This window comes from Myodes glareolus, chromosome 12 (genome assembly GCF_982192425.1).
Source record: "Myodes glareolus chromosome 12, mMyoGla1.1, whole genome shotgun sequence".
NCBI classification, from domain to species: domain Eukaryota; kingdom Metazoa; phylum Chordata; class Mammalia; order Rodentia; family Cricetidae; genus Myodes; species Myodes glareolus.
The window spans coordinates 83,487,839-83,513,008 of NC_142037.1; the positions used below are offsets into that span (position 1 = coordinate 83,487,839).

General features: G+C 42.7%; 1 protein-coding gene across 5 annotated transcripts in view; it reads left to right on the forward strand.

Moving 5' to 3' along the window:
• The first annotated feature begins 20,623 nt into the window (after positions 1 to 20,623).
• Pcca (propionyl-CoA carboxylase subunit alpha) overlaps positions 20,624 to 25,170 on the forward strand; it is a 306,130-nt gene continuing 301,583 nt past the window's right edge. For 3 of the 5 annotated variants that reach the window (XM_085698173.2, XM_085698172.2, XM_048422206.3), the window contains exon 1: positions 20,624 to 20,763. In XM_085698173.2, coding sequence (XP_085554299.1) covers positions 20,683 to 20,763 — 81 coding nt within the window. In that variant the 5' untranslated portion in view covers positions 20,624 to 20,682. The remainder of the gene's footprint in view (positions 20,764 to 25,170) is intronic. The other 2 variants (XM_048422204.3, XM_048422205.3) reach the window with 2 other exon arrangements.

Below are 25,170 nucleotides of genomic sequence, written 5' to 3' on the forward strand. Positions count from 1 at the left end.
TGGCTGCAGCCAGAATACCTGATAAGGAGCAGCTCAGATGTGGAAAGGTTCATTCTGGCTACAGGGGATACAGTGCCTGACAATGAGGAGGCAGGAGGGCAGGAGCAGGAGGTGCTAGAGGGTTGTTTTCTAGGTTACTCTAGAGCCTTTCAAGTTGACAGTCTTAATCACCACATCAGAGCTGAGGATTCAATCTAGGGCCTTGCAAGCGTACTACTACAGAGCTATATACCCAGTTTTTATTGATCTCCCAGCTTTTTTTTTTATATCACTGTCAACAACATACTTAAAAATACTCTTTTATTTCATTTACTTTATGTCTGTTTATGCCATAGAAAGTGTTTCAAAGTCAGGGGACAGTTTGTAGATGTCATTCTTTCCTTCCACCATGTGGGTTCCAGGGATGGAGCACAGTGCCAGCCTTGGCAGTACACACCATAACCTACTGAGCCATCTTGCTGGCCCTGTCCAGTGGTTTATTTTTTAAATAAAAATTTATTTATTTATTTTTATTTATTATATATACAATACTCTGTCTGTGTATATGCCTGCAGACCGAAAGAGGGCACCAGACCTCATTACAGATGGTTGTGAGTCACCATGTGGTTGCTGGGAATTGAACTCAGGACCTTTGGAATAGTAGGCAATGCTCTTAATCGCTGAGCCATCTCTCCAGCCCCCTTCTATGGTTTATTGAAGTCTGTTAAAGTAGCCTTTTATATACAAAATACACCAGTAAGCGTGTATTTTGTTCTTTCAGTACAGCCTGTCAGTTGATCAGTAATATGCAAATCTTAGTCTTAGGAACCTTGAGTTCCATGACTCTTCAGGGTTCTAATTTGATATCTTTTCTGTTTGTGTTTCTGCTTGTCTCTGCTATCTTGTTTATCACTCTTGGGGAAGTAAATTTCTTGACTTTGCCTTTGATTTCAACTCTCTTTCAACTCTCTCTTTTCTTCCCCTTAGTTAGAACCATTCCTAGATTCCCTACTTTCAAAAAGCTCATGTCTAGGCAGTGTAGACATGTAGCCAGATATGTATTATCATGATACAGGACACGATATAAGGCCTTATCAAAATGAAGAAGAAAGACTAATAATTCTGATCAGAGGGCGCCAAGAGGACATCACACATAATATAAAGTCTTAAGTTAGGCCTTGAGGAATGAACAGTGTTGCAGTAGAACTGAAAAGCATTATACTTAAGAAGCTGTTTTAGGTACTGACGGTTGCTGTGATGAAACTCTTACCCAGAGCCTCACACACACCAGGCAAGCTCTCTTCTACTGAGCTATACTATTTTATCAACTTCTTCTGGAACGAGATCCCTTTTCTTCTCCCATAACTAGATCTTATTCCACGTTATTCTTATGTGCATTGGTGTGAAGGTGTCAGACCCCTGAAGTTACACACAGTTGTGAGATGCCATGTCGGTGCTGGGAATTGAACCCCCGTCCTCTGGAAGAACAGCCAGTGCTCTAACCACTGAGCCATCTCTCGAGCCCCTAACTAGATCTTAATAGAAAAAACTCACTCACCTTATTTTACTGTAGCCAAATATGAGTGTAATTGTCTGATAGAAACTTGACAGGTGGATACATGGTCTTACTGGTGTATGTGGGCAACCGATTAAAAAGGATAAATTAAGAATGAGACTGTGAGCTGGGCATGGTGGCACGCATCTTTAATCCCAGCACTTGGGAGGGAGAGGCAGATCTCTATGAGTCTGAGGTTGGCCTGGTTTATATAGTACATTCCAGGCTATTCAGGACTACATAACATAGTGAGATCCTGCTTCAAAAACAAAACAAAACAAAATCAGAATGAAACTGTGAGCTGGAGTTGTAGCTCAGTGGTAGGACATTTGTGTAGTATGCACAAGACCCTGGGTTTGATCTCCAGCAACACATACATAAAAAAACTACAAATAATTAGATAACAAAAAGTAATACTAAATACTAAAAACAAAACAGTGAGACTACTTATCTATCCTAGTACTTGGAGACAGAAGCAGAATTAGTTATGAGGGAAGCCTGGGCTATGGGCTATGTAACAAGGTGCACACATATACATGCTTGCATACATACATGGAAAGAGAGAGAGAGAGAGAGAGAGAGAGAGAGAGAGAGAGAGAGCGAGAGCGGCTAATACTTAGAAAGTTAAGAGCACTTTAATGATGAGTCATGATCAGTGTTAGGACACCCAGAGCAAGTTGTGTCATACTGACGGCCCTCTGAGACAAATTCAATGGACAGAATGACTAGGTGGTCACTAAGTTCTCTTAGTTATTTAAGTTGTTTCAGTTTGCTTCTGATACATAGTGATGGCTAAAACTCACACTGTTAGAATTGTTTAAAATATCCAGGTCATAGTTGTGTGTGCCTGTACCCCATAGCCAAGGCAGAGAAGATCCTATCTAAAAAAACATTTGCATGATGTTAATTAGAATGTATACTGTATCTGTTACTTGCATTCTGTTACTTACCCACTATACTGATAATCATTTACTCTTAATTTTATGATTTTTCTTCCCCCGCCATTTCTCCCTCTCTCTTCCTCTCTCTTTCCTTCCTTCCTTGTAGGCTACAGTTTCAATGTGTGTTGCTTAAGCTGGCTTGAAACTTACTATAGACCCCAGAGAGGTCTTAAATTTTTGATCTTTCTGTCTCTTCCTCAAATGCTGAGATTACAAATGTACACCATCATGCCCCACTTTCCTTACTGGATTTAATTTTTTTTGCCTTTTCACCTAAATAAGCCTCACGGTGACACCTCATTGCTAATACTCACCTCTAACTCCTGGGTCCTTGGCAAGAAGAAGAGACACTCTCACTCCACAGTTTCAGTGTGTGTAAACTTTGGCCCCTACTTTTAATGTGTCAGAGAGATAGGTGACTTTGGTCCACGCCAGCATCTAGCAGTTAGCCTACCTGGTAGTGGCAGTTTAAGGTTCAAGGCCAATAGTAACCTTGTCCGGCTGTGGAAGAAGTGAATTGCAATTTCTTTGCTGGTTTGGCTATCCATTCCTATAAAATCCTAACTAGAGACTTGTTCACCGGGGCCACCCTATCCTGAAGGCCTCTCTCGGTGGCGAGAGCATCTCTAGGTCTAGGTATCAAACTAGAGTCCTTATACGTCTCTGCCTGGAGATGGGTTTCTGATGCGTTTTGGAGGATTGGATTGTTATGTTTGATGGCAAAGACAATAGAAAGAAAATTGATCCAGGAATGGGACTTTCCAGTCAAAGAACAGCACAGATAACATCAGACACACAGAATTGCCTCAAGATATTTTCACTGTCCCTCTAGGCTTTTCCAGGACAAAATACTTTGTGAAGATGTATATCATCCTACATAAGTTCTGCTGAATCTTCCCCAGTCATTCCATAGTGTGTTTTTACCCTACTTTCTTGGGAATTAAATACCTACTTGTGGAAGTGTGACCTGTTGTAATGTATGTTTCCAAGGAAAATGTGATTTCAAGCACCTGTGTTCCTTCCCGAGTTGGAGGTCTTTACAGGGTTTGTTCCCAGTATGGTTGAGTGGGACAGAGCTCTGTGCCCACTGCAGAAGTCTAGGGAGTATTCCCTTGAGCTCCTTTCAGCTGTATTTACAGAGTGGCAACAGCCAAGCTGGGATCCAAGCCATTTTGGAAAGGCCCCTAGTCTTCCCTGTCATCTGACCTCAGAGGGAATCCAGAAGCTGCTCCTCACAGTTTCTGACTCAAAACTTTCTCCCCTCGGTATAGAGGGCAGCAGAGGTTAATTTCCACACTGGTTGCATGTGATTATTCCCCTAGATGCAACTCTACCATGTGGTTTTAAATCTGATATTTCATAGTGTCTCCATAGGAGAGGCTTCACTTTGAAGTATGGAAGTCCTAGAGTACTTCATGTTAGCAAGATCTTTAACTTCTATGCACATAGGCAGCATTATCTGTCTTCTGTCATGGTTTGTCTTCACAAAGGTTTGGCTCTGTCAGTATCTATGCCCAGGGATACTTTCTTATTGATAGTTTCCAATAAAAAATACATAAAAGGAAACATACATCATACAGTTGTTCCTCTTTTGTCATGAGATGGTGATGTCACCATCCCCTTTGGATTTATCCTCAGACTCAAGTTGCTTTGCATCTTGTGGCTGTAAGTTTACCACTGTGGACAGAGCTACAGAGAAGGATGTTTGTTTGCTTTGGTTGGCTGTGCTCCAGACAGCTGGTCAACCACTGCCAGCTGGTGAAATCCCAAGCAGCACTTGGCAGATACACTGACATCCTCAAGGCAAAATGCATCTGGAGTCCTGTGTGTAATCTTCATGGTCCTCAGAAACTGACAGAAAGGCAATCATAGCTGCCCAAAATGGTGCAGATGTCACCAATAGTGCATTGGATTCACCAGCTTTCTGGGTGTGATCACACTGGCTAGCAGACCAGCATAGGCAGTTCCATTGTTTACTTGCTTTTTTGTGTTGTTGGATTTTTTTGCATGTGTGTTTGTGTATTATATGTGTATATATATGATACACATATACATATGTATGTGTACATGTGGAGTCCATATGGTGATGTCAGGTGTCTTCCTCGATTACTTGCTGCTTTATAGACTAGGTTTTGTGCTAGCCAGCTTGCTCAGGGAATCCCTGTCTTTGTCTTGTATATGCTGGGATTACAGACGGGCTGTGCTCCCCTGATATTTACACTTTGGTGGATTCTCGGGATCCTAGCTTCAATCTTCCCAATTGTGAGCAAGGGCTTTGCCTACTGTGATAGCTCCCCAACCCATCCATTGCTTCTTTGTAGTATATCCCTATCTATGTACACACCTATCCAACTGTACAAACTTTTCTATACCATGATTGTTTTCTCTCAGTGGTGTATCCTGGAAGTCAGTGTGCAGTTGTATATGCAGACATTTTCCTCACTTCTTTTTATAGGTATATTATCCTCTATGACATGAGTATTTTAATGTATTATAAGAGGGAAGAAGGGTGTTAAAAGCCGAGGGTTGGGGCTATATCTTGGTGGTGGAATGCTTGCCTAGCATACATGAGACCCCAGGTCAGTCTTCAGTAGCTGAGGAGAAAAAAGACTCAGAGCATTAGAAATCTGGAAGAAAAATTCTTTGATTTTAGTCAAGCTATGCATAACTCAGATGTCCCAGAGGAGACTGAGATGCTTATGCTGACAGACAGATGGTTGGTTGAACAATTCCAGCACAAGGCTGGCTCTGACTTTACATGAATAAATCTTGGTTCTGAGGTCAAGAGGAGCTGCAAGAATCTGAGAAGAGAACCAAGCAATTTCTCTTCCCTGTTTTTCCTTTTTCTCTCTATTGCAAGCCTGCAGTAACCCAAGAAACAGCTGTCTATCACAGGAGAGGGTTCTCATATCACAGGATGTCAGGAAAGTCCTGCTGTGACTTTGTAAGACCTTTTTCTGGCTATTTCTCCTGTGGGCAGATGTATGCCATTTGCAAATATCTGGACATATGCAAAGAGAGAATAATGTAATCTCAAAGTCATCTTCTAACTATTCCTATCCCATGTTATTCTGGGATAAATTAATCTATTGGGCCGGCAAGATACCTCAGTGAGTAAAGGCACTTGCTGCAAAGTCTGATGGCCTGAATCTTATTTTTTGAAAGATTTATTTATTTACTATGTATACAACATTCCTTCTGTGTGTGCCTGCAGGCTAGAAGAGGGCACCAGATCTCATTATAGATGGCTGTAAGCCACCATGTGGTTGCTGGGAATTGAACTCAGGACCTCTGGAAGAGCAGCCAGTGCTCTTAACCACTGAGCCATCTCTCCAGCCCCTGAATCATATTATTGAGACCCACATGGTTCAAGAAAATAATCAGTACTGCAAGTTGACCTCTGACCGCCACAAATGCTTGCCCACTTACATACAAACTATACATACATACATGTAAAATCAATATCCAGCTTGCTGAAGCAGGGTTCTAGTGAACACTGCACAAATATAAGTGGTCACAGATGCAGGAGCCCCAGTGTAGAGTGAATAGAGTAAGAATCAGGGAAAGTGGAACATGGGAGGAACTGGCTCTTCTCTTCAGCGCTGTGTCTATCCTCGTTGCCATTCATCTTCACCTCTCTCCAAAGAGAAGACATGCTGGCAGAGCTAGCCATACTCATTTGGCCTCCTCACACAGAAGACGAGATCACTGTACTTTGAAGGCTTATGCATAAAGCTATATGATCACAGAAGTGGGGATAATGGCTGGTTTTCCTTGTCAGCTTGGCACATAGAACCCCCTGGGAAAGGAAATCTTAATAAGGGATTGTCTCCATCAGATTGGGCCATGGGTGTGTCCATGGAGATGGGCGTGTCCGTGGAGATGGGCGTGTCTGTGAAGATGGGTGTGTCCGTGGAGATGGGCATGTCCATGGAGATGGGTGTGTCCATAGAGATTTCTCTGACTGTGTTCATTGATGTGGGAAGACCTAGTCTGCTGTAGGCAACACCATTCCCCGGGCTTGGGTCCTAGACCGTGTAAGAATGGAGAAGTGAGTTGAGCACCAAGCATGCATTTGCTCTCTCTGCTCTCCACTGCAGATGAGACTACCTGCTTCTAGTTCCTGCTGTCTTGTCTTTTCCACAGTGACAGACTGTAGCTTGGAACTGTGAGATACATTAAATCCCTTAACCCCTAATTTGCTATTGTCAGGATATTTTGTCACAACAACAGGAAAGAAAAGTAGACAGAAATTGGTACCAGGAATGTGACTGTTAATTGTGTTAAACCTGACCATGTGGCTTTTAGGCTTTTGTTTTGTGGGAAGACTATAAAAGATTTTGAAGGGCTGGACCTGAGTTCAATTCCCAGCACCCATATCAGGCATTTGCTTCAGGGGATCTGACATGTCTTCTGGCTTCCCAAAAGCACTTGTATACATGTGACACATATATGCCCACACACACCTGTATACATGTAGGACACATATACACCCATAACTAAAAAATATATTATTTTTTCCACCATAATATTTTTATTTATTCTTTGGGGATTTCATATCAAACACTCCTATCACATTCGAGCCATTCTCTGTCTATCCCCCGGCCCCCCCCCCCGCCTTTGTGACCTCCGCCACAGCAAAAAAGAAGTTCAATTCATATTATCTATATACTCACGGGAGCATGGTCAAGCTCTCAATGGCCTGCCCCTTAACTAGAACTGAGTCCTTCTCCTCCCACACTCCTACCTGAAGCCCCCTAGTGTGGGAAGCCAGTCTTCAGCATCCTGTCACAGTTTCTAAGAGATGTCTTCGAGGGCTTCCTGTTTAGGCTGTTACTTTTGGGGAGGGGCGACAATGTGGGCAGATGGATGAAGACAGAGTCTCGTATAACCCATGGTAGTCTCAAACTCAACATGGTAGCCAAGGAAGACATAGAACTCTCAACAGATGAACCTAAAATGGCTGAAGGACACTTAAGTAAATGTTCAACATCCTTAGTCATCAGAGAAATGCAAATCAAAACCATTTTGAGATTCCATCTTATACCTGTAAGAATGGCCAATCAAAACCACTGATGACAACGTATGCTGGAGAGATTGTGGGATAAAGGGAACACTTCTGTATTGCTAGTGGGAGTGCAAGCTGGTACAACCCCTTTGGATGTCAGTGTGGTGATTTCTCAGAAAATTAGGAAAACCTTCCTCAAGACCCAGCAACACCACTTTTGGGTATATACCCAAAGGATGCTAAGCATACCACAAGGACATGTGCTCAACTATGTTCATAGCAGCTTTGTTTGTCATAGCCAGAACCTAGAAACAACCTAAATGCCCCTCAACTGAATAATGGACAAGGAAAATGTGGTACGTTTACAAAATGGAGTACTACATAGCATAAAAAAAGACATCTTGAAATTTGTGGGCACATGGATGGATTTAGAAAATATCATATTGAGTGAGATAACCCAGATGCAGAAAGACAAATATCATATGTATTCACTCATAAGTGGTTTTTAAGTATAAAGCAAAGAAAGCCAGCTCACAATATACAATTCTAGAGAACCTAAACAGTAAAGAGGACCTTAAGAAAGACATACATGATCTAATCTACATGGGAAGTAGCAAAAGGCTGAACTGTAATCCCAGTACTTGGGAGGCAAAGGCAAGTAGATCTGTGTGAGTTCAAGGTCAGCCTGATCTACAGAGTGAGTTCTAGGACAGCCAGGACTACACAGAGAAACCTTGATTCAAAAAAACAAACATACACACATATACAAAGTTCAAGAATAAAATAAGGGCAGGCAACATATCTAGCAGGTAAACACTGGTGGCTTGAGAAGAAAAACTTAAATTTAAAATAGAGAAGTAAACAAGTTTCTTTATAATCTGAATGTAAGGGAAGCCTTACTAGTTATTTGTTTTGATGATCAATTTCTTGAGTTCTCTGTATATATTAGAGATCTGCCCTGCTCCTCTGGACGTGGCTGGCTCAGTCCCTGGCTCCGGCTCTGTCCCACAGAGGTCCCTGGCTTGGGTTTGCTCCCTTGGTGGTTGCTCCCTTGTACCTGTGGAGGTCACTGTCTCCAGCCTGCTACTGAGGAGGTCGCCCTCCCTGGCTCAGGACTGCTTCCTCAGAGGTCCCCTACTTAGGCCCAGCCAGAGGTCTCTGGCTTTGGCTTGCTCCCTCGGTGGTTGCTCCCTCATTCTGATTCTTGGTTTTAATTAACAACAATTAGAATTTGTCCTACAGGCTAGCCACGAACTCAGAGATTCACCTGTCTCGGCTTCCCAAGTGGGTGCTGAGTAGATTAAGGGGGTGAGCCACCACTGCTGGCTAAAATCGTGTTTAAAAGAAAAGAAAATTAAATATCCATGAATAAAGTGCAGTAGGGTACATGCACATTTTTATGTACGTGCACGCTGCTAATTTTGTGAGAATAGGAAGGCTAAATTGTCAGAAATAGATACTTGTAGAAGAAAAGGGGTATAAAGAGTGAGGAGTTGGAGTAACCTGTCTTGTGTTTTTGCTTTTAAATCGTGTAAGTGATTTACATTTTCAAAGTAAAGCCAAATAGGAAAAGTTAAGTTGAGCACAATGAGAAATAACTGAATATGAACAGAAACAAACGAAAAGAATCGAATATAATGATCAGTTAAAGTGATTTAAAGTTAATTTAAAACATAGAACACTAAAATTTTCCAAGACATATATTTAAAGGGTAAATAAAGGTATTTTGAACTGCATTCAGCAGGTTTGTTACTAGTTATATTTTTAGTCTTATAGTTTTGAAACTTCACTGTACAGATAAGATAAAACAAGTATTAACTTTATTGAGAAACATGATTTTATAAGACAATAGAGAATTAAGGTAAAGATAAGGCAAAGAGGGAGGAATGTCTCTCTTGGTAGAAAAATGCTTAACATGGCTGAGGCCCTGGATTTGGGCCTAGGAATGTGTTCTTGAGTGTACACTCACACATGCACACACGTAAAGATTAAAAGCACTGGAATTTAACCTCTTAATATTTGAATTTATTTTTATTATTTTACATTATGTATATGTGCATGTGTCTGCATGTGTAGGTATGTGTACACGAGTGTAGTTGCCACCTTATATGGTTGCTGGGAGTCAGACTCAGGTCCTCTGAAAGAGCAGAATGTGTTCTCAACAACTGAGTCATTTGTCCAGCCCTAGAATTTAATTTTAATTGAAACTCTGTTTAGGCACAGTTTCTACAAACATACATATGTAAATTAAATTCATCCAATAGATATTTTGTGCACAGTGTATGGCGCAGGTACAGAGACACAGCAGTGGGGAGTAGAGACACGGTCTCCATAGGGGAGTTCTCTTCTTTATGTGCTTTCCAGTTTCTGGGGGATTCCTAGGAATTCTGTGATAGGGGCTTCTGGTAGAACATCTGACTACAGGCTGACGTCATCCTTTTTATTTGATTTTATTATTCATGTATTTATTTATGTTTGTTTTTTTTTTGAGACAGGGTTTCTCTGTGTTGCGTTGGAGCCAGTCCTGGAACTAGCTGTTGTAGACCAGGCTGGCCTCGAGCTCACAGAGATCCACCTGCCTCTTCACCCCGAGTGCTGGGATTAAAAGTGGGCGCCACCACTGCCCGGCGGTTGACGTCATCCTTAACACAGACGAAAGTTCAGCTCTCTGAGTTTAATCACCAGTCGGGTTTTAGCCTGTAGGATCTTTGCGGCTGAGATTCAGTGCAGACTTTCCCACTGAATTCAGAAGATGAATCCTCTGGGCTTTAAATTGTGACTAGCAAAGCTCCACATATGTGGTAAAACTGAGCATCCCAATCCCATTGGGTGCCTAGAGTAGTCACAGTTGGAGAGACAGAAAGTCACATGATAGCTGTCAGATTCTGGGAGCAGGGGAAGTGGAGAATAAGTGGTTACTGATAGAGTTTTTCTTTTGCCAGGTAAAAACCTGCTGGAGATAAACGGCACAGATGGAGACAGACAGGTAGTGTGAATGTACTGACAATGACTTATAGACTGTCACAAGAAACTACAATGTTATATTTTATCATAATTAACAAAAAAGCCCAACTCTAGTTGGTGGTGTGAACTTGGGAGAATGGAACTTAAAGCCGAGGTGGGCTAAAGTCTCATGCAATAACCAACTTTATTCATAGCGGCTATCCCACCATGGCAAGCCCTGACTATCCCAACATAGTTGAAACGTAAGAAAATGGCCTTAAAACCAACTTTATGACAACAATTGAAGTCCTTAAAGAAGAAATTAAGAAATCCCTTAAAGAAATCCAGGAAAGCACAAAACAATTGGAGAAAATTAATAAATAAATAAATCCCTCAAAGAAAACCAAGAAATAAACAAGTTGATAGAAATGAGTAAAACTATTCAAGACCTGAAAATGGAAATGGAAGCAACAAAGCAAACGCAAGCAGGGAGTTCTGGGAATGGAAAAGGTGGACAGGCAGGGTCAGTTGATTGCTTCTCCATCTATCAGGTTTTTACCTCCAATATCTGACTCCCAAGTTTTATTTAGAACAATATAGGTAATCACTTCACTCTTCTCAAACTAACTGCAATTCTTCTTCTTCAGCTTCTCAACTGCTAAGATTACAGACATGAGCTATCTGTCAATTCTTTTTCAGAAACCTTCTTTTATACTTATTTATGTGTATGAGTGCTTTGCTTCATGTGTGTCCATGTACCACATGCATGTCAGATGCTCAACGAAGTCAGAAAGTGGCCTCTGGTCCCTTGAAACTGGAGTTATAGGTAGTTGTGAGCCAACGTTGGTGTTGAGAACCAAACTCAGATCCTCTGAAAGAGCAATAAGTGCTCTTAGCTTCTGAGCTATCTCTCCATTCCTAGTTTTGTTTATTCTTTTTCCTTTTTTTCCCCTTTTTTCTGAGACAAGGCTTCTCTGTGTAGCATTTGGCTGCCTTGGAACTTGCTCTGTAGATCAGGCTGGCCTCGTACTCACAGAGATCCACCTACCTCTGCCTCCCAAGTGCTGGGATTAAAGGAGTACGCCACCACTGTGCTGTGTGTTTTTCTCAAAAAAAAAAAAGTTCTAAATGAAAGACCCTGCCTCAAAACTTTTCAAAACAAAAAATAAGACAGACAATTTCTGAGAAGGAAGGGCATCCTTGGTTGTCCTTTTGTGTAAGGAGCCACCTGGAGAAATTGCCATTACGAGATGGCTTAGGTGACCCTACAGTTTGGTGGTAAACAAGTCCATATTTGGCATAGCCACGTGGGGTTGAGTGCCCTTGCCTGCACATGCGCAACTGAGCCTTGGTTCCCTAGCCTATCCCGAACCCCCGGGCACCAGCAGAATGGTATTTACCAATCAGGACAGTTTCCGAGTCCCTCCACCCTTTAAAAGCAGCTGTCGCTTGGGCTTCTTTCTCTCTCGCTTTTTCTCTCTCTCGTCCCCTATTCCCCCTTCAACCGAGTGCTCCAATAAAGTTGTGATTTGGGAAGGATTCTCGATTTCGTGGTCGTCCCTGCTTGCTGGTCAAGGGATGCGTCTCACACTTTTGCCTAGACACACACACACACACACACACACCACACACACACACAGGCAGGCACACAGACACACAGATACAGCACAGAAACACACACACACATACAGATATACACAGACACACAGTAATGCACTCACACACAGATCACACAGACACACATACAGATGCACACAGACACAGATACAGCACAGAAACACACACACACACATACAGATATATACAGACATATAGACATGCACTTACACACACAATCACACAGATACACACAGGCAGACACATGCAGACACACAGATACAGCACAGAAACACACACACATACAGATGTTCATAGACACACAGACATGCACACACACATACAGATATACACAGACACACAGTAATGCACTCACACACACAATCAGACAGATACACAGACACACAGTCATACACTCACAGATATGTAGGCACACAAACATACATAGTGGATTACGCAAGGTCTGGACTCACATTGCTCCGACTCCTTGTCCCTGCTCTGCTGCTCGTTAGATGTTCACTTTCATCATCTGTCTCATCTCCCACAGAGCCTAAAACCAAGAGTCCAACGCTTGAAAAACACATTCCAACCATCTGTGGGAGTATTCACTACATAGTATTTTATCTACTCCCTTTATATGAAAGAGAACTTACATGTTGTAGCTATTTAATCTTTTGGGACACACAGAGCTAAGTTTATCTTTAATCTACTCCTATTAGTAAGAACAAACAAGTAGCTTTGGAACAACAGTATTTACGATGTTGCTTGCTCTCCTGGTGAAGACTGGTGCTCGAGTGTCTAGATATGTCTACATTAAGGACAGTGGTCATTAAGTGTTTCCCCTTTGCTTCCATGGAAATAAATGTGGACAGAGATCTGAAGATGGGGCGGGGGACTTTCAAGCATATCTGGGAATTTTTCAAATTGCTATAATAGTTGAGTTAAAGCTCTTATTTAGTAAGTTGTGGTCAGAATAAAAAGGTCCTGTAACACAAAGCATGACTACTGATAGCTCTAGCAATCTCCTGCCGTTGTTCTTCAGGGACGATGTGAGAGTGTGACAGACATCTCATGGGCTGTTTAGAAGGGGGCTTGCACTGAGTTGAGCACAGCGGGATTTTATCAGGGCTAGAGAGATGGCTCAGCAGGTAAGAGCACTGGCAGCTTATTTTCAGAGGACCCAAGTTCAATTCCCAGTACCTACATGGTGGCTCACAATTGTCTATAACTCCAGCTCTAAGGATCTTATGCCTTTTGACTTCTACTGGCATTAGGCAAATGTGGTGCACATACGTTCATGCAGGCAAAGCACTCATTCACAAAATTATAAATAAGAATACAACTGAATATTATCATTTTTCTTCAGCGCACTACTTCGGATAGAACAATTTTTTGTGTGTGGGTGTGTGGGTGTACCTGTGTTGATACACATATCATGCAAATGAAGGCCAGAGAACAGTTTGTGGGAGTTGGCTCTCTCCTTCTGTGTTATGGGTCCTAGGAATCAAACTCAGGTTCTCATACTTGGTGGTATGTCCCTTTAGAGGACCATCATGCCAGTCCTTCTCCAAATAAATGCTAAGTGTCTTGAAAAAGTAGATCATGTCTCTCTATTTTATTGTAGACGGAGACTGTTCGTTCTTTTCCCGGCCACTCAGACCCAAATAATCACACAGAAACTATTTTAATTACAACACTGGCCATCACTCTAGTGTATTCTTAGCTAGCTCTTACATCTTAAATTAATCCATTTCTATCAATTTGTGTATCGTGACGAGACTGTGGCCTACTGGAAAGGTTCCTAAGGTGTGTCCTTCTCTTTCAGCAGCTACATGGTGTCTCTTTGACTCTGCCCCCCTTTCCCCTCTCTGTCTGTCCCTCTGTCTCTCTCTGTTCTGCTTTCCCGCCTGGCTTTTCCCTGCTAAGCCATTGGCTGAAGTAGCTTTATTCGTTAACCAAAGGTAGTAAAACATATTCACAGCATACAGAGGGGAATCCCACATCATTTTATACTGATTGGAACAGGTGAACTAAATGCACTTATTGAATGAAATATTCCTTTACACTGTGAAGTTGTGTCACTGTGAGTGGTTTAGTAAAGAGCTGAATGGCCATTGGCTAGGCAGGAAGAGGTTAGGTGGGACTTCTGGGGCAGAGAGGACTTGGAGAGGAAAAGAGGGAGTTGCCAGCTAGACTTGGAGGAAGCAGGATGGGCAACACAGAGTCAAGGTAACTGAGCCATGTAAAAGAACGTAGTTTAAAAGATATAGGTTAAGTTGTAAGAACTAGTTAGGAACAAGCCTAAGCTAAGGCTGAGCTTTCATAATTAGTAATAAGTCTCCATGTCATTACTTGTGAGCTGGCAGCCCAAAGACAAAGCCTGTTTCAGAAGGCAGCTCTCTGACCTTCCTAATAGTATATGTATACTGTCTATTTAGGGTGCTGAACTAATATCATTTTTTGTTAGGACTCTTTATCAGCAAACAAGAGAAGTCTAGCTTATTTAAACAGAAATTAAACATGTTGAAGAATCACTGGCAAGATCTTCTAATGGTTTAAGAATGAACTTAAAGAAATTGCCTGGAAAAAAAAAAGGTTCCATTGCTCTTGTAAGACCACAGCAAATAACGCAGCAATAACAAATGCTGCTGTGGATGTGGATAAGAGTTGAAACCCTTAGAAACTTCTGGTGGAAAATAAACTCTTCTAGTCACTACGGAAGTCGGGGTGGAAGATCCACAAAAAACTAAAAACACACCTCTGCATGACCAACTATGCCACTCCTAGAAGACATGCCAACATGCCAGAGATTCTTCCACACCAGTTTATTGTGCTACCTTCCACAGCATTTAAATGAGGAAGAGATAAGGAAAGTGTGATCTCTCTCTCTCTCTCTCTCTCTCTCTCTCTCTCTGTGGTGTGTATGTGGATCAGAGAACAACTTATGGAAGTTGGTTCTCTATTCCCATGGGTCCCAGAAATCAACTCCATTATATGTATGTAATCCATTACACCTATTATATATAATAGATTCTTTTAACCATAAAGAAGAATGAAATTATATAGTTTTCAGGAAAATGGACACAATCGAAGACAATCATATTAAATTAAGCCAGTCTTAGAAAGATGAATATTGCACATTTTCCCTCACTTGTGGTTCATAGATTTATACAGTCACATGAAGATCATATATACATATATATATATATGGCATATATATATGATATATGTGTGTGTGTATGTATTAACTTAAAGTAGAATTGAAATTGTTTAGGGAAACAAAGACAATCAGGAGAGGGAGGGATAGGAAAAAGGAGGAATGGGGTGTGAGGGAAATGTACAATATACAATATATATCTTTAAGAAAGCTGAACATTACAAGCAAATGTTGTACATGGTACAACAAAAATTGGCAATGGTAGTGGTTTGATGAATAACTGTCCCCTAGAGGCTCAAGCATTAGAACACTTAGTCCCCAGTTGTTTGTGTTTGGGCAGGTTTTGGAGGTGCAACCTTGTTGGGTGGAGTATGTCACTTTGGGTGGGCTTTGAGGACTTGAGGCTTTGTCCTGCTCCTGGTTTGCTCTCTCTGCTCTATTCTTGAGGGTGAGGATTTGGGCTCCCAGCTTCCTACTCTGGCTATTGTGCCTACGGCCATACTTGCCCACCACTTTCCACACCACTAAGGACTCATCCCTCTGCCACTATGAGCCCAGGTAAACTCTTCCTTGGTCTTGGTGTTTTCCCACAGAAACAGAAAAGCAACTAGTAACCTATGTGAGCTTGCAATGGATACCACAACTAGATACCTGAGCCTAGGACCTCTGCCTGAGAGGTCTCAGTAGTGGGAAGTAGATGAGGTGTAACCCCTGCCTCATCACCATACACTCTTTGTTGTTGCCATTGTTTGATTTTTGAGACAGGGTGTCACTCTGTAGCTCAGATTAGCCAAGAGTTCACTATGTATTACCGGCTGGTTTTGAACTTGCCGTGGTCCTGGCTCAGTCTCCCAAGCTCTGGAATTACAGGTATGTGTCATCATGCCTGGCTTTCCCAGTCCTCAAAAATAAAACAAAAACAAAAAACATTTTTTTAAAATATTTATTTATTATGTATACAATATTCTCTCTGTGTGTATATGCCTGCAGGCCAGAAGAGGGCATCAGACCCCATTACAGATGGTTGTGAGCCACCATGTGGTTGCTGGGAATTGAACTCAGGACCTTTGGAAGAGCAGGCAATGCTCTTAACCTCTGAGCCATCTCTCCAGCCCCCCAAAAACATTTTTAAAAGATTGCCATACAGATAAGAGTGCATGAGAAATATGTGACTCTCCACGCCTTACCTATTTATTGTGTCCCTTTGTAGGAAAAGGTTACTTACCTCTATCATGGAATTCTTTGAGAGGATGCTTTGGTTTGTTTAGACTCATTTGGTGAGGGTTGTGGGTGGGTAGGACTAAGGCAAAAGCCTACTCACCCCTGGTATCCAGGAGATGCTACATTGACTGATAGAATGCAGTATCATTTTAAGGTAGGAATTTAGTGTTTCAGAACGAAGTTCCAGCTACTTCTAAAGCTCTGCCAAAGCTTGCTCTACAAGAATCAGATAAAGAAGACAAAGTGATTTTGCCTAAAGTATTGGCAGAAGTGAATAAAACGTTTGGCTGCTGGCTGGAGAGATGGCGCAGTCGTTAAAGGCTAGGCTTACAACCAAAATCATCAGAAGGTTTGGCTGCTAAAGGGGGAATGTGAGAAAGGACATCGTGTGAGAAACAGTTACTCCAGTATGGTTAGCACTTCTGTAGGGCTGCAGCCACGTCTCTCATGGTAGCTTGTGATCAGCAGGGACAGGAGCTGGAACAGACAGACAGTTGGAGGCAAAGTAGAGGCTGTGGACTAACAGGCCTTCTAGGAAACAATGTTTCACATCTCACAGTGGTAACTTGTTGCAAGTGGTAGTCACAGCTTGACTTTTGCCCTCTAATTGTTTTTCAGATTTCTCTTTGGTTAATGCTAATCTAGGAAACACAGAGAAGAGAATTAGAGAAGAGAATTCTAGGAGGCGTGGTGGTTTCCAGTCTAGCATTGCTAATAGTCATCGGGGGCAACTAAGACTCTGCCTCAGCTTACCCTTCACGCACCAGAATCATGTACAGTTTCTCTTCTTCTTACTTAGTGTATTGATCAGGCTAAATCAGGGAAGTAGAGCCTTTATATGTATATCACGGCTATGGGGCACAGTTCCTAGGTATCTGCATTTATAAAGTGCCAAATACATGCAGTTCAAAGTTTGTTTTCTCCCAGTGGAGTGCAGTGCAAGCTTGCTGTTTGTTGTGGATGTGGCTTCTTAGGACTCTAGAAAGTACTAGTGACTGTTCTAATGCCATGATAAAATACTATAACCAAAGCAGTTTATATGAAGAAAGATTTCATCTGTCATGTTACAGCATGGGTAGGGGAGTGAGACCCACACACATAGCCATCAATGCCTGAGGCAGGACAAGGCAGGGAGAGTGGCCCCTATGCCGTGCCTGGCAACACAGTAGGGCTGATCCTGAGAGTGTAGCTGTGGGAGGTCTGACCCTGAGGATGGGAGAGCAGGAGAGGTGGTCCTGCCCCTTGCTCACTGCTGCAAGGGGTGAACTGGCCAGGGCAATGCAGGAGAGCTCACCCTGGCGGTGAGGACGAGGGAGAGCTGGCAGGCTGATCAACCCCATACTACCCAGGCCCAGAACCAGGGTTAAGAGTTGGCTCACCCCAACATCCTTCCTGTCTGATCCGCTGGAGCATGTAAAGGGACTGGTCCTGCAGACCCAAAGCTTCAGGATCTTCATGACACACGGCAAGAACAGGATAACCAAGAGGAGTTTCAGAGAGGGCCCAGCGTTGATAGTGTAGCAGAAACAAAAGACTTGAAACCAGTGACTCTCTGCAATGAAAATTTGCAAGTAAAGATATATGGATAAAAAGGTTCACTGGGTAACTCATTGTGCCACCCTACAGCTTCCATGATGATATTGGTTTTTTTCTTTTTCTCCATCTCTTTTTTCTTTTTTTTTCTTAAACTTTGTTTTATTTTATTTTGGGGGGAAGGCTGCAAGGAGTACAGGGTAGATACTAAGGGATAAAGGAATAAATGGGGTGGAGATCCATGATATGAAAGACACAACCAATAAATAAAAAGAAGTAGGAAAAAGAAGAAAAGAGAAAAGAAGGAAGGGTTTATGATTCCAGAAGGATAGTCCCTCATCTCCATCCTGATAGAGAGCATGGCAGCAGGCAGACAGACATGGAGCAGTAGCTGAGGGCTCATATCTGCATCCACAAACTGGAAACATTGGGAACTACCTCAGAGCCTGTCCTCAGTGACATACCTCTCCCAGGAAGGCCATATACCTCCTAATCCTCCCCTAACAGCCATCACCAGGGGACCAACTATCCAAATGCTAGAGACTTATGGGGGACATCTCTTCCAATTCACCACACTTTCTTTACTATCCAAATTATTTTTGCTCTATTACCAAGAAACAATAGTAGAGTATCAGTTGGAAGGCTCTAACAAGAAATGGGAGATCAAGAATGAGTTGGCTCTAGACTTTTCAAGAACCACCTAGAATTTGGAGTGTGATCTAAATATACTCTCACAACTCTGAGGATTACTTTCTGCTGATCACAGATAGAGAATTGGATGAAGGGGCTGGAGAGATGGCTCAGTGGTTAAGAGAACTGGTTCTTCTTGCAGAGGACCTGAGTTCAGCTCTCTGCAGCCATGAGGTGCCTGGCAACCGACTGTAACTCCGGTTCCAGGGGAGCCAACATCTTCTGATTTCCATGGACACGTGATACACACATATACATTCACATACATAAACTGAATCTTAAAAACACTTAGATGAAATATAATGTATAATTGTTTTCAGATAATTGATAATAGGAAACATGGTTCGGGGATTATAAGCATCACAAACCATATGACGCAAATACTGTAAGGTTTTGCGACGTTCACTTCAAAAGATTAGTTTTCCTTTGGAAGTATTGTCTTAGAATTGTGCATCCCATCAGCGACAGAGTCGTCAATGCTGCCTATGATACTGAAAGTGACGGTTTTACCAAAAGCATGCAGAAGCCTTAAAGAGCCATTCTCTTCCTGGTTGGCATTGTTGGGGTTCCCTCTTTTAAGCTGTTGTGCATTTCAAGCTTCCTCATGCCAGGGCCTTATTTCTGTAGACTTAATGATGAACTGGTTAAAATACAGTTTTAGCTGTGTTGTGGAACACTGTCCGCTGGTCATAAACATGGCGGTTGCCCTTTCGAAACCAGAACATCTGTGATTATTCAGATGAGACCTCATAAATTAAGGTTCCATTAAATAAAGAGTTGATTAATGTTCCCTTGTGAAGGGTCGGTAAGGCTCAGAAGGTTCTGTCTCTCCCTGGGGATATCTAATGGCAATGGTTTGCTGGGGTGGGGACATTTTTCTTTGTTGGGGTAGCGACCCTTCAGTTACCAGTGTTCTAAGTAACCCCAGTTAAAGTCAGTGGCTCACAAAGCCGCAGGGGCGGAGTCTGTATCGGGCCTGTCATTAGTGCCCTAACTAGGGTGGGTACTGCTCATATTTATGATAATTGTTCACATGTTTGTAGGAAAAGTTAATGAGATGAGCTGCCATAACAGACAAAATGTCAGAGATTTAAATAAAAGATTAAAAGGTTAGCTATTCTCGCCTAACCGTACAGTAGGAGGCTGCAGGGATGGCTCTAGTGTCAGCGACCTGGGCTCTTCAGAGTATATTCCAGGTTCGTGATGTGGTTAACTTCTGGTTCCAGATTCCGCCAACATGTCTTCATTTAGAAAAGAACAGGGTATATACTTCCTGCTGGGCGGTGGTGACACACGCAGAGGCAGGCAGATCTTTGAAATCGAGGCCAACTTTCTTACAAAATGGAGACTAACACAAGTCGTTTCTGCTACAGGCCCCTCTCACCGAAGGAATCTCTGTCATAAAGACAAAACCTAAAAACGAATCCAAAGAGCAAAAACGGTGGTGAAAGTCGTAGCAAGAGCGGGAAGGACAAGGGAAGCCGGATTTCCCAACTAGGAAACTGGGTTCAGCCTCTGGCGCCCGTGCAACAGGTAATCCTTTGTCTTTCTGATCCTGCTCCAAGAGCTTGCTGCTTCCCTGCGGTCCGCAAACCTGTCTTTCTGGCTCTCCCCATGCAGCCGCCTGACTTCGTGACCCTTTCAAACTGATTCCGCAGGGCAGGCAAAGTAATTGAGCGGCCGTCCTGATACAGAGGTGTTTACAGGTGAGATTTGCTTTAAAATACCCAGCAAGAAATTAAAAGGGGCATGGATGCACCCGATTGGCTAGCGGAGAATCTGTGGCCGCCCAGTGTGGGCTCTTAGCCAGCTTTTTCAGCTCCGGGAGACGCGGTCGTGGGAGCACCGTGGTCGGCTCCCCCCGGGTCCTAACGCGCTCCCTCTCTCCGCAGCCGGGTCTGGAACCACTCCGCCGGGGATCCGCTCCCTCCTAGACCCACTCTTCTGGGGGCGGAGCTTAGGACCCGAGGCTCCTGATTGGCCGTATCCCGGACGCTCCCCTTCCCCGCCCCTTGACGGGGGTGAGAGGTCAGCGGCCGGCCGGTGTGCTGGGTGGACAATGGCGGGGCTGTGGGTCGGGACGGTGGCGGCAGGGCGACATTGGCGGCGGCCCCCACAGCAACTGCTGTGGACGCTGAAGGTGAGCAACGCCGGGCTTGCCTGCAAGGGCCTGGCTGCCCCGGGTTCCCAGGCGACACCCGTGGTGCATCCCGACTGCCCCAGGCCGCGTATCCGAGCCGGCTGTGCTCACACTCTGTCCTGGCACGGGCGTCGCTGAGAGAAGGCTCGCGCCCGGAGGGCTCTGGCCTGAGCTCTTCCGGGCGGGCATGGCCTTCCGACGGAGAGTAACCCTCTGCGGGTGCTGGGATCCCAGCGTCTGGCGAACCTGGCTTCTCCCGTCGCTTTCCAGACAGCTTGTAAGAGTTCTACAGTTCACGTGCTCCTTTGCTGTCTTTGCAGCGACTTTGAAGGGACATCGTGGGTTGCTGTTTGAATAGTTAAGACTGCGAGTTTGTACTAAGTTTGAAAAAAAAAAACTATTTTAAGTCAAGATTGTTAAGAGTCCACAAGTGTGAGCTGAAAGCCTGTTTAAACTGTATGGCACCACTATATACTGTGTGGGAAACGCACCCTCTGCATTTATTTCCCTTTCTTGACAGTGCTTAGCCTGGTTAGAAACATATTTTACTTCACCGCCAGTCACCCTGGGTGTCATGGTGACATTTTGGCCCACAGATTGGCGTTTGTGTGAACTTCCTTTCTCCTTCCACATGGAATATGTTGTCACTTGCTGCACTGACTTACCTAAGTTTTAAAGTAGACTTACTGTTCCTTGAGCAAAGGGTGAAAACCCTTTGAGAGCTGTTAGGGTGTGCCTGTTAAGCTTCCCTGTCTTTTCTGATGTTTATCGTTCAGTCAGATGTGTAGTATTGTGTGTCTGTAACCACGTCATTGGAAAGGCTGCGTTAGGATTGGGAGTTCACGTCCAGGCTAGGTTATACAGAAGAAACCTGTCTCAAATCCTTCTCTACCTCCTGGGGCGGGGGCGCGGGGAATTAACAAAAAAATCTCTATAATGTTTGGTTTATGGTCATTTTGAAATTTGAGTTGGAAGGCCCTTCAGAGATGATCTGCCTCATATTTTTTGTTTGTTTGTTTTTGTTTTTGATTTAGATAGAAGTCTCTCTGTATAGCCCTGGCTGTTCTGGAATGCTCTGTGTAGACCAGACTGACCTCAAACTCACAGAGATCCACCTGCCGTTCGCTTCTGGGTGCTGTGTGTACTTTCATAGCCACGGTCATTTATTCTCTTTAAGGAAGTGGAAGCAGGTCCATTAGGCAGTGTGAGCTGGAAGATAGTTTCTGATGTATTAGCCTCAGAATGTTGGCTCTCACTGTTCCTTGGTGTTGCCACACACCTTTTGTTTTTTTATTTTTTATCATCCTGCAATCAACCTATTTTTGCTCTTACAAAATCTCTGACACATTTATGAAATGGTTTGTAGTGGAAAGGTAGGGACTTTGGACTCAAACTTTGAATACTTTTTCTTTTGTGGGATTTGTTTTCTTGAGACAGGGTCTCATTTAGCCTAGGTTGACCTCAGATTTGCTGTGTAGTGGGGGAGGTGTTGGACTCCTACTCCCACTTTCTAAGTGCTGGTATTATAGGTATGCACCACCACACCAGGTTTGGATATTATATATTAGATATATGCCTTTTCAGAAAGTTTTGTAAAACAATCTTTATTGGGAGCTGGAGAGATGGCTCAGTGGTTAAGAGCATTGACTGCTCTTCCAGAGGATCCGAGTTCAACTCCCAAGACCCACATGGCAGCTCACAACTGTCTGTAACTCAATTTCCGGGGGATTCAACATCCTCATATAGACATATATTCAGGCAAAACACAAATGCACTTAAAAATAAAAACAAATATATTATACAAAAAAATCTTTATTGAATGTCTCCTGTGTAGATGAGTACAGTTCCCAGTGTTTACAAAATTTCTCTAGTAATGAGGCAAGAAAATCTTATTGAGAAATTTTTTTTTTCTGAGAAAAAATAAAATAGACTGAGTTGACCAAGTCAAGAATATTTTGACCTCTGTACCGTAGACAGAGTGAATTAATTAACTATTCTGAATTAGTTCATTCTGTCCTCATATTAGGCATATAACGCCACTGTAGAAGAGCCATACAGCTAGTAAGGGCAAATTCCCTAGGAATCCAACTCTGTGCCTGGTACATTTAGGTAAAGCTGCATCATTGACCTAGATTCCAAGAAACCGTCAATACTATTAATAGTATTTCTTTGAGTATATTGTGCTATTTAAGTTAAACAACATCTCCCTGTATCATTCAGGGTTCTGTAGAGAAACGGAACTGATAGAATCTGTCTGTCTGTCTGTCTGTCTGTCTGTGACACAGAGAGGAATACTTTGTATTGGTATGGATTTTGGTTATTAATACAAATTTAAGGTCAATTTTATTTTATGTATATTTCTGCCCTTGATTAGGTATTGTGTTTGTGCAGCTCATTTTAAAATGTAATGTATAATTGAGAAATACAGGGTAATATATAATCATCTATAATAGTCAAGCTTGTGGTTGTTAGTTTTTCTAGACATACAGAGATATATTTCAGATGCATAGGTATTCTTCAAACCTTTCAAAGACTAACAGAATATGTCACTTAAAATGTTTTAAGAACGTAGGACTTTTTATGACAATGAGACACATCTGCTCCTGGCAGCACCAATCTACTTCAAGAGAATGATGGACATTGGAGAGGCTCCTTATGGAGTTTATTAACCGTTTGGCCAAGAAATCGTGCTTGCCTGGACTGCTTGATGGTATACTGTATGAACTGTACATGCAGGACCCACTGTTGAAATTACCTAAATGACTGCTGAAATTACCTAAAAATGACAGTCCTTCAGGGTTCCTGCTTCATGAAAGAGTCTGCCAGACATTTTACAGGACACAAAAGAAAGTGACTGACAAGCTACCAATACAGGTGGAACTGTCTTTGTAATTTCCTGCTTCATGAAAAAGTCTACTGGATACTATGGGCCTACAGACTGAAGATAGATGCCCCAATGGTACAGAAGAACTTTGGGTGACTGTCCAGGCAACATGATGTCTGTCAATTCTGGAGTTTTAGAAGTTGCTTACAATGCATGACCTGTTAACTTAGATAATATTATATCCTTCTGGAGTCTTTGATGGAGTTGAAGAATATATAGTTATAGTTTTTCTTAGTTATGCTAAAAGATAAAGTAGATATAAATATTGTAACTATAATTCTTGCTTGATAACTGTTTTGTTGTATGTAGTCTTGCTATGTTAAAGTTAAAACCTTCCTTTTTATTTAGACAGAAAAGGGGAGATGATGTGGGAAGTCCTGTATATGTGTTGTTTTTATTGGTTAATGAATAAAGAAACTTCTTGGGCTTATGGCAAGGCAGAATAGAACTGGCCAGGAAAACTAAGCCGAATGCTGGGAGAAAGTAGGCATAGTCAGGGAGACACCATGTAGCCCCTGCAGGAGACAGACAGTAGACACCAGATAGAACCTTGTCATTAGGCCACAACCATGTGGCAATATACAGATTAATAGAAATGGATTAGTTCAAGATATAAGAGCTAGCTAGCAATACGCCTAAGTGATTGGCCAAGCAATGTTTTAATTAATACAGTCTGTGTGATTATTTCAGGTCTGATTGGCCAGGAATGAACCAGCAGCTTCCATCTACATGTCTGTTTTTCTACCTACTTACATAAAGGGGATTTATTAGGATGGCTTACAGTCTGTGGTCCAGCTAGTCCAATAATGGCTGTCTATCAAGAAGGTCCAAGAATCCAATAGTTGTTCAGTCCATGAGGCTGGATGGCTCATCTGGTCATCAGTATATGCCAGAATCCCAAAGAAGTAGGCTGTAATGCCAGTGAAGGAAGGGACTTGCCTGAGAGATCTAGAGCAATCAGGGAAAGAGAGAGAGAGAGCTTCCTTTTCTATGGCCCTTTAATAGACTGCCGGCAGAAGGTGTGGCCCACATTAAAGGTACCCATCCCACTTGGATTTTAGTTAATTCCATCACACTCCTCTAGTAACCATCACCAGCCAATAGCTTCTCCTGGGGGCGGGTGGGGGAGGGAAGTCTTCAGTGTCTCTCTTTTCGGGGACGTTGACTGCTCGATCTTGTGCAGGTAATCATAGTTGCTATGAATTCATGATTGCCATGGTGACACCATGTTTAGAAGACAGGGTTTCACACTCTGTTCTTCATTTTCCAGCTCTTACAGTCTTTCCCCTCCCTCTCTAGAGATGCTCTCTGAGACTTTGAAGGGGTTGTAGAGATGTCCCACTCAGGACTGAGCACTCAGCAATCACTTGTTCTTTCCACTGACTCGTTATGAACCTCTGCACTAATGGCAGTCCCTGAAAACCAGCTTCTCTGAGGCTGGCTCTAGTCTATGGATGTGGACATAAACATCTAGGAGGCAGTTTGACAGAGCATCCATTTTTGAATTAAAATTATTTTATTTG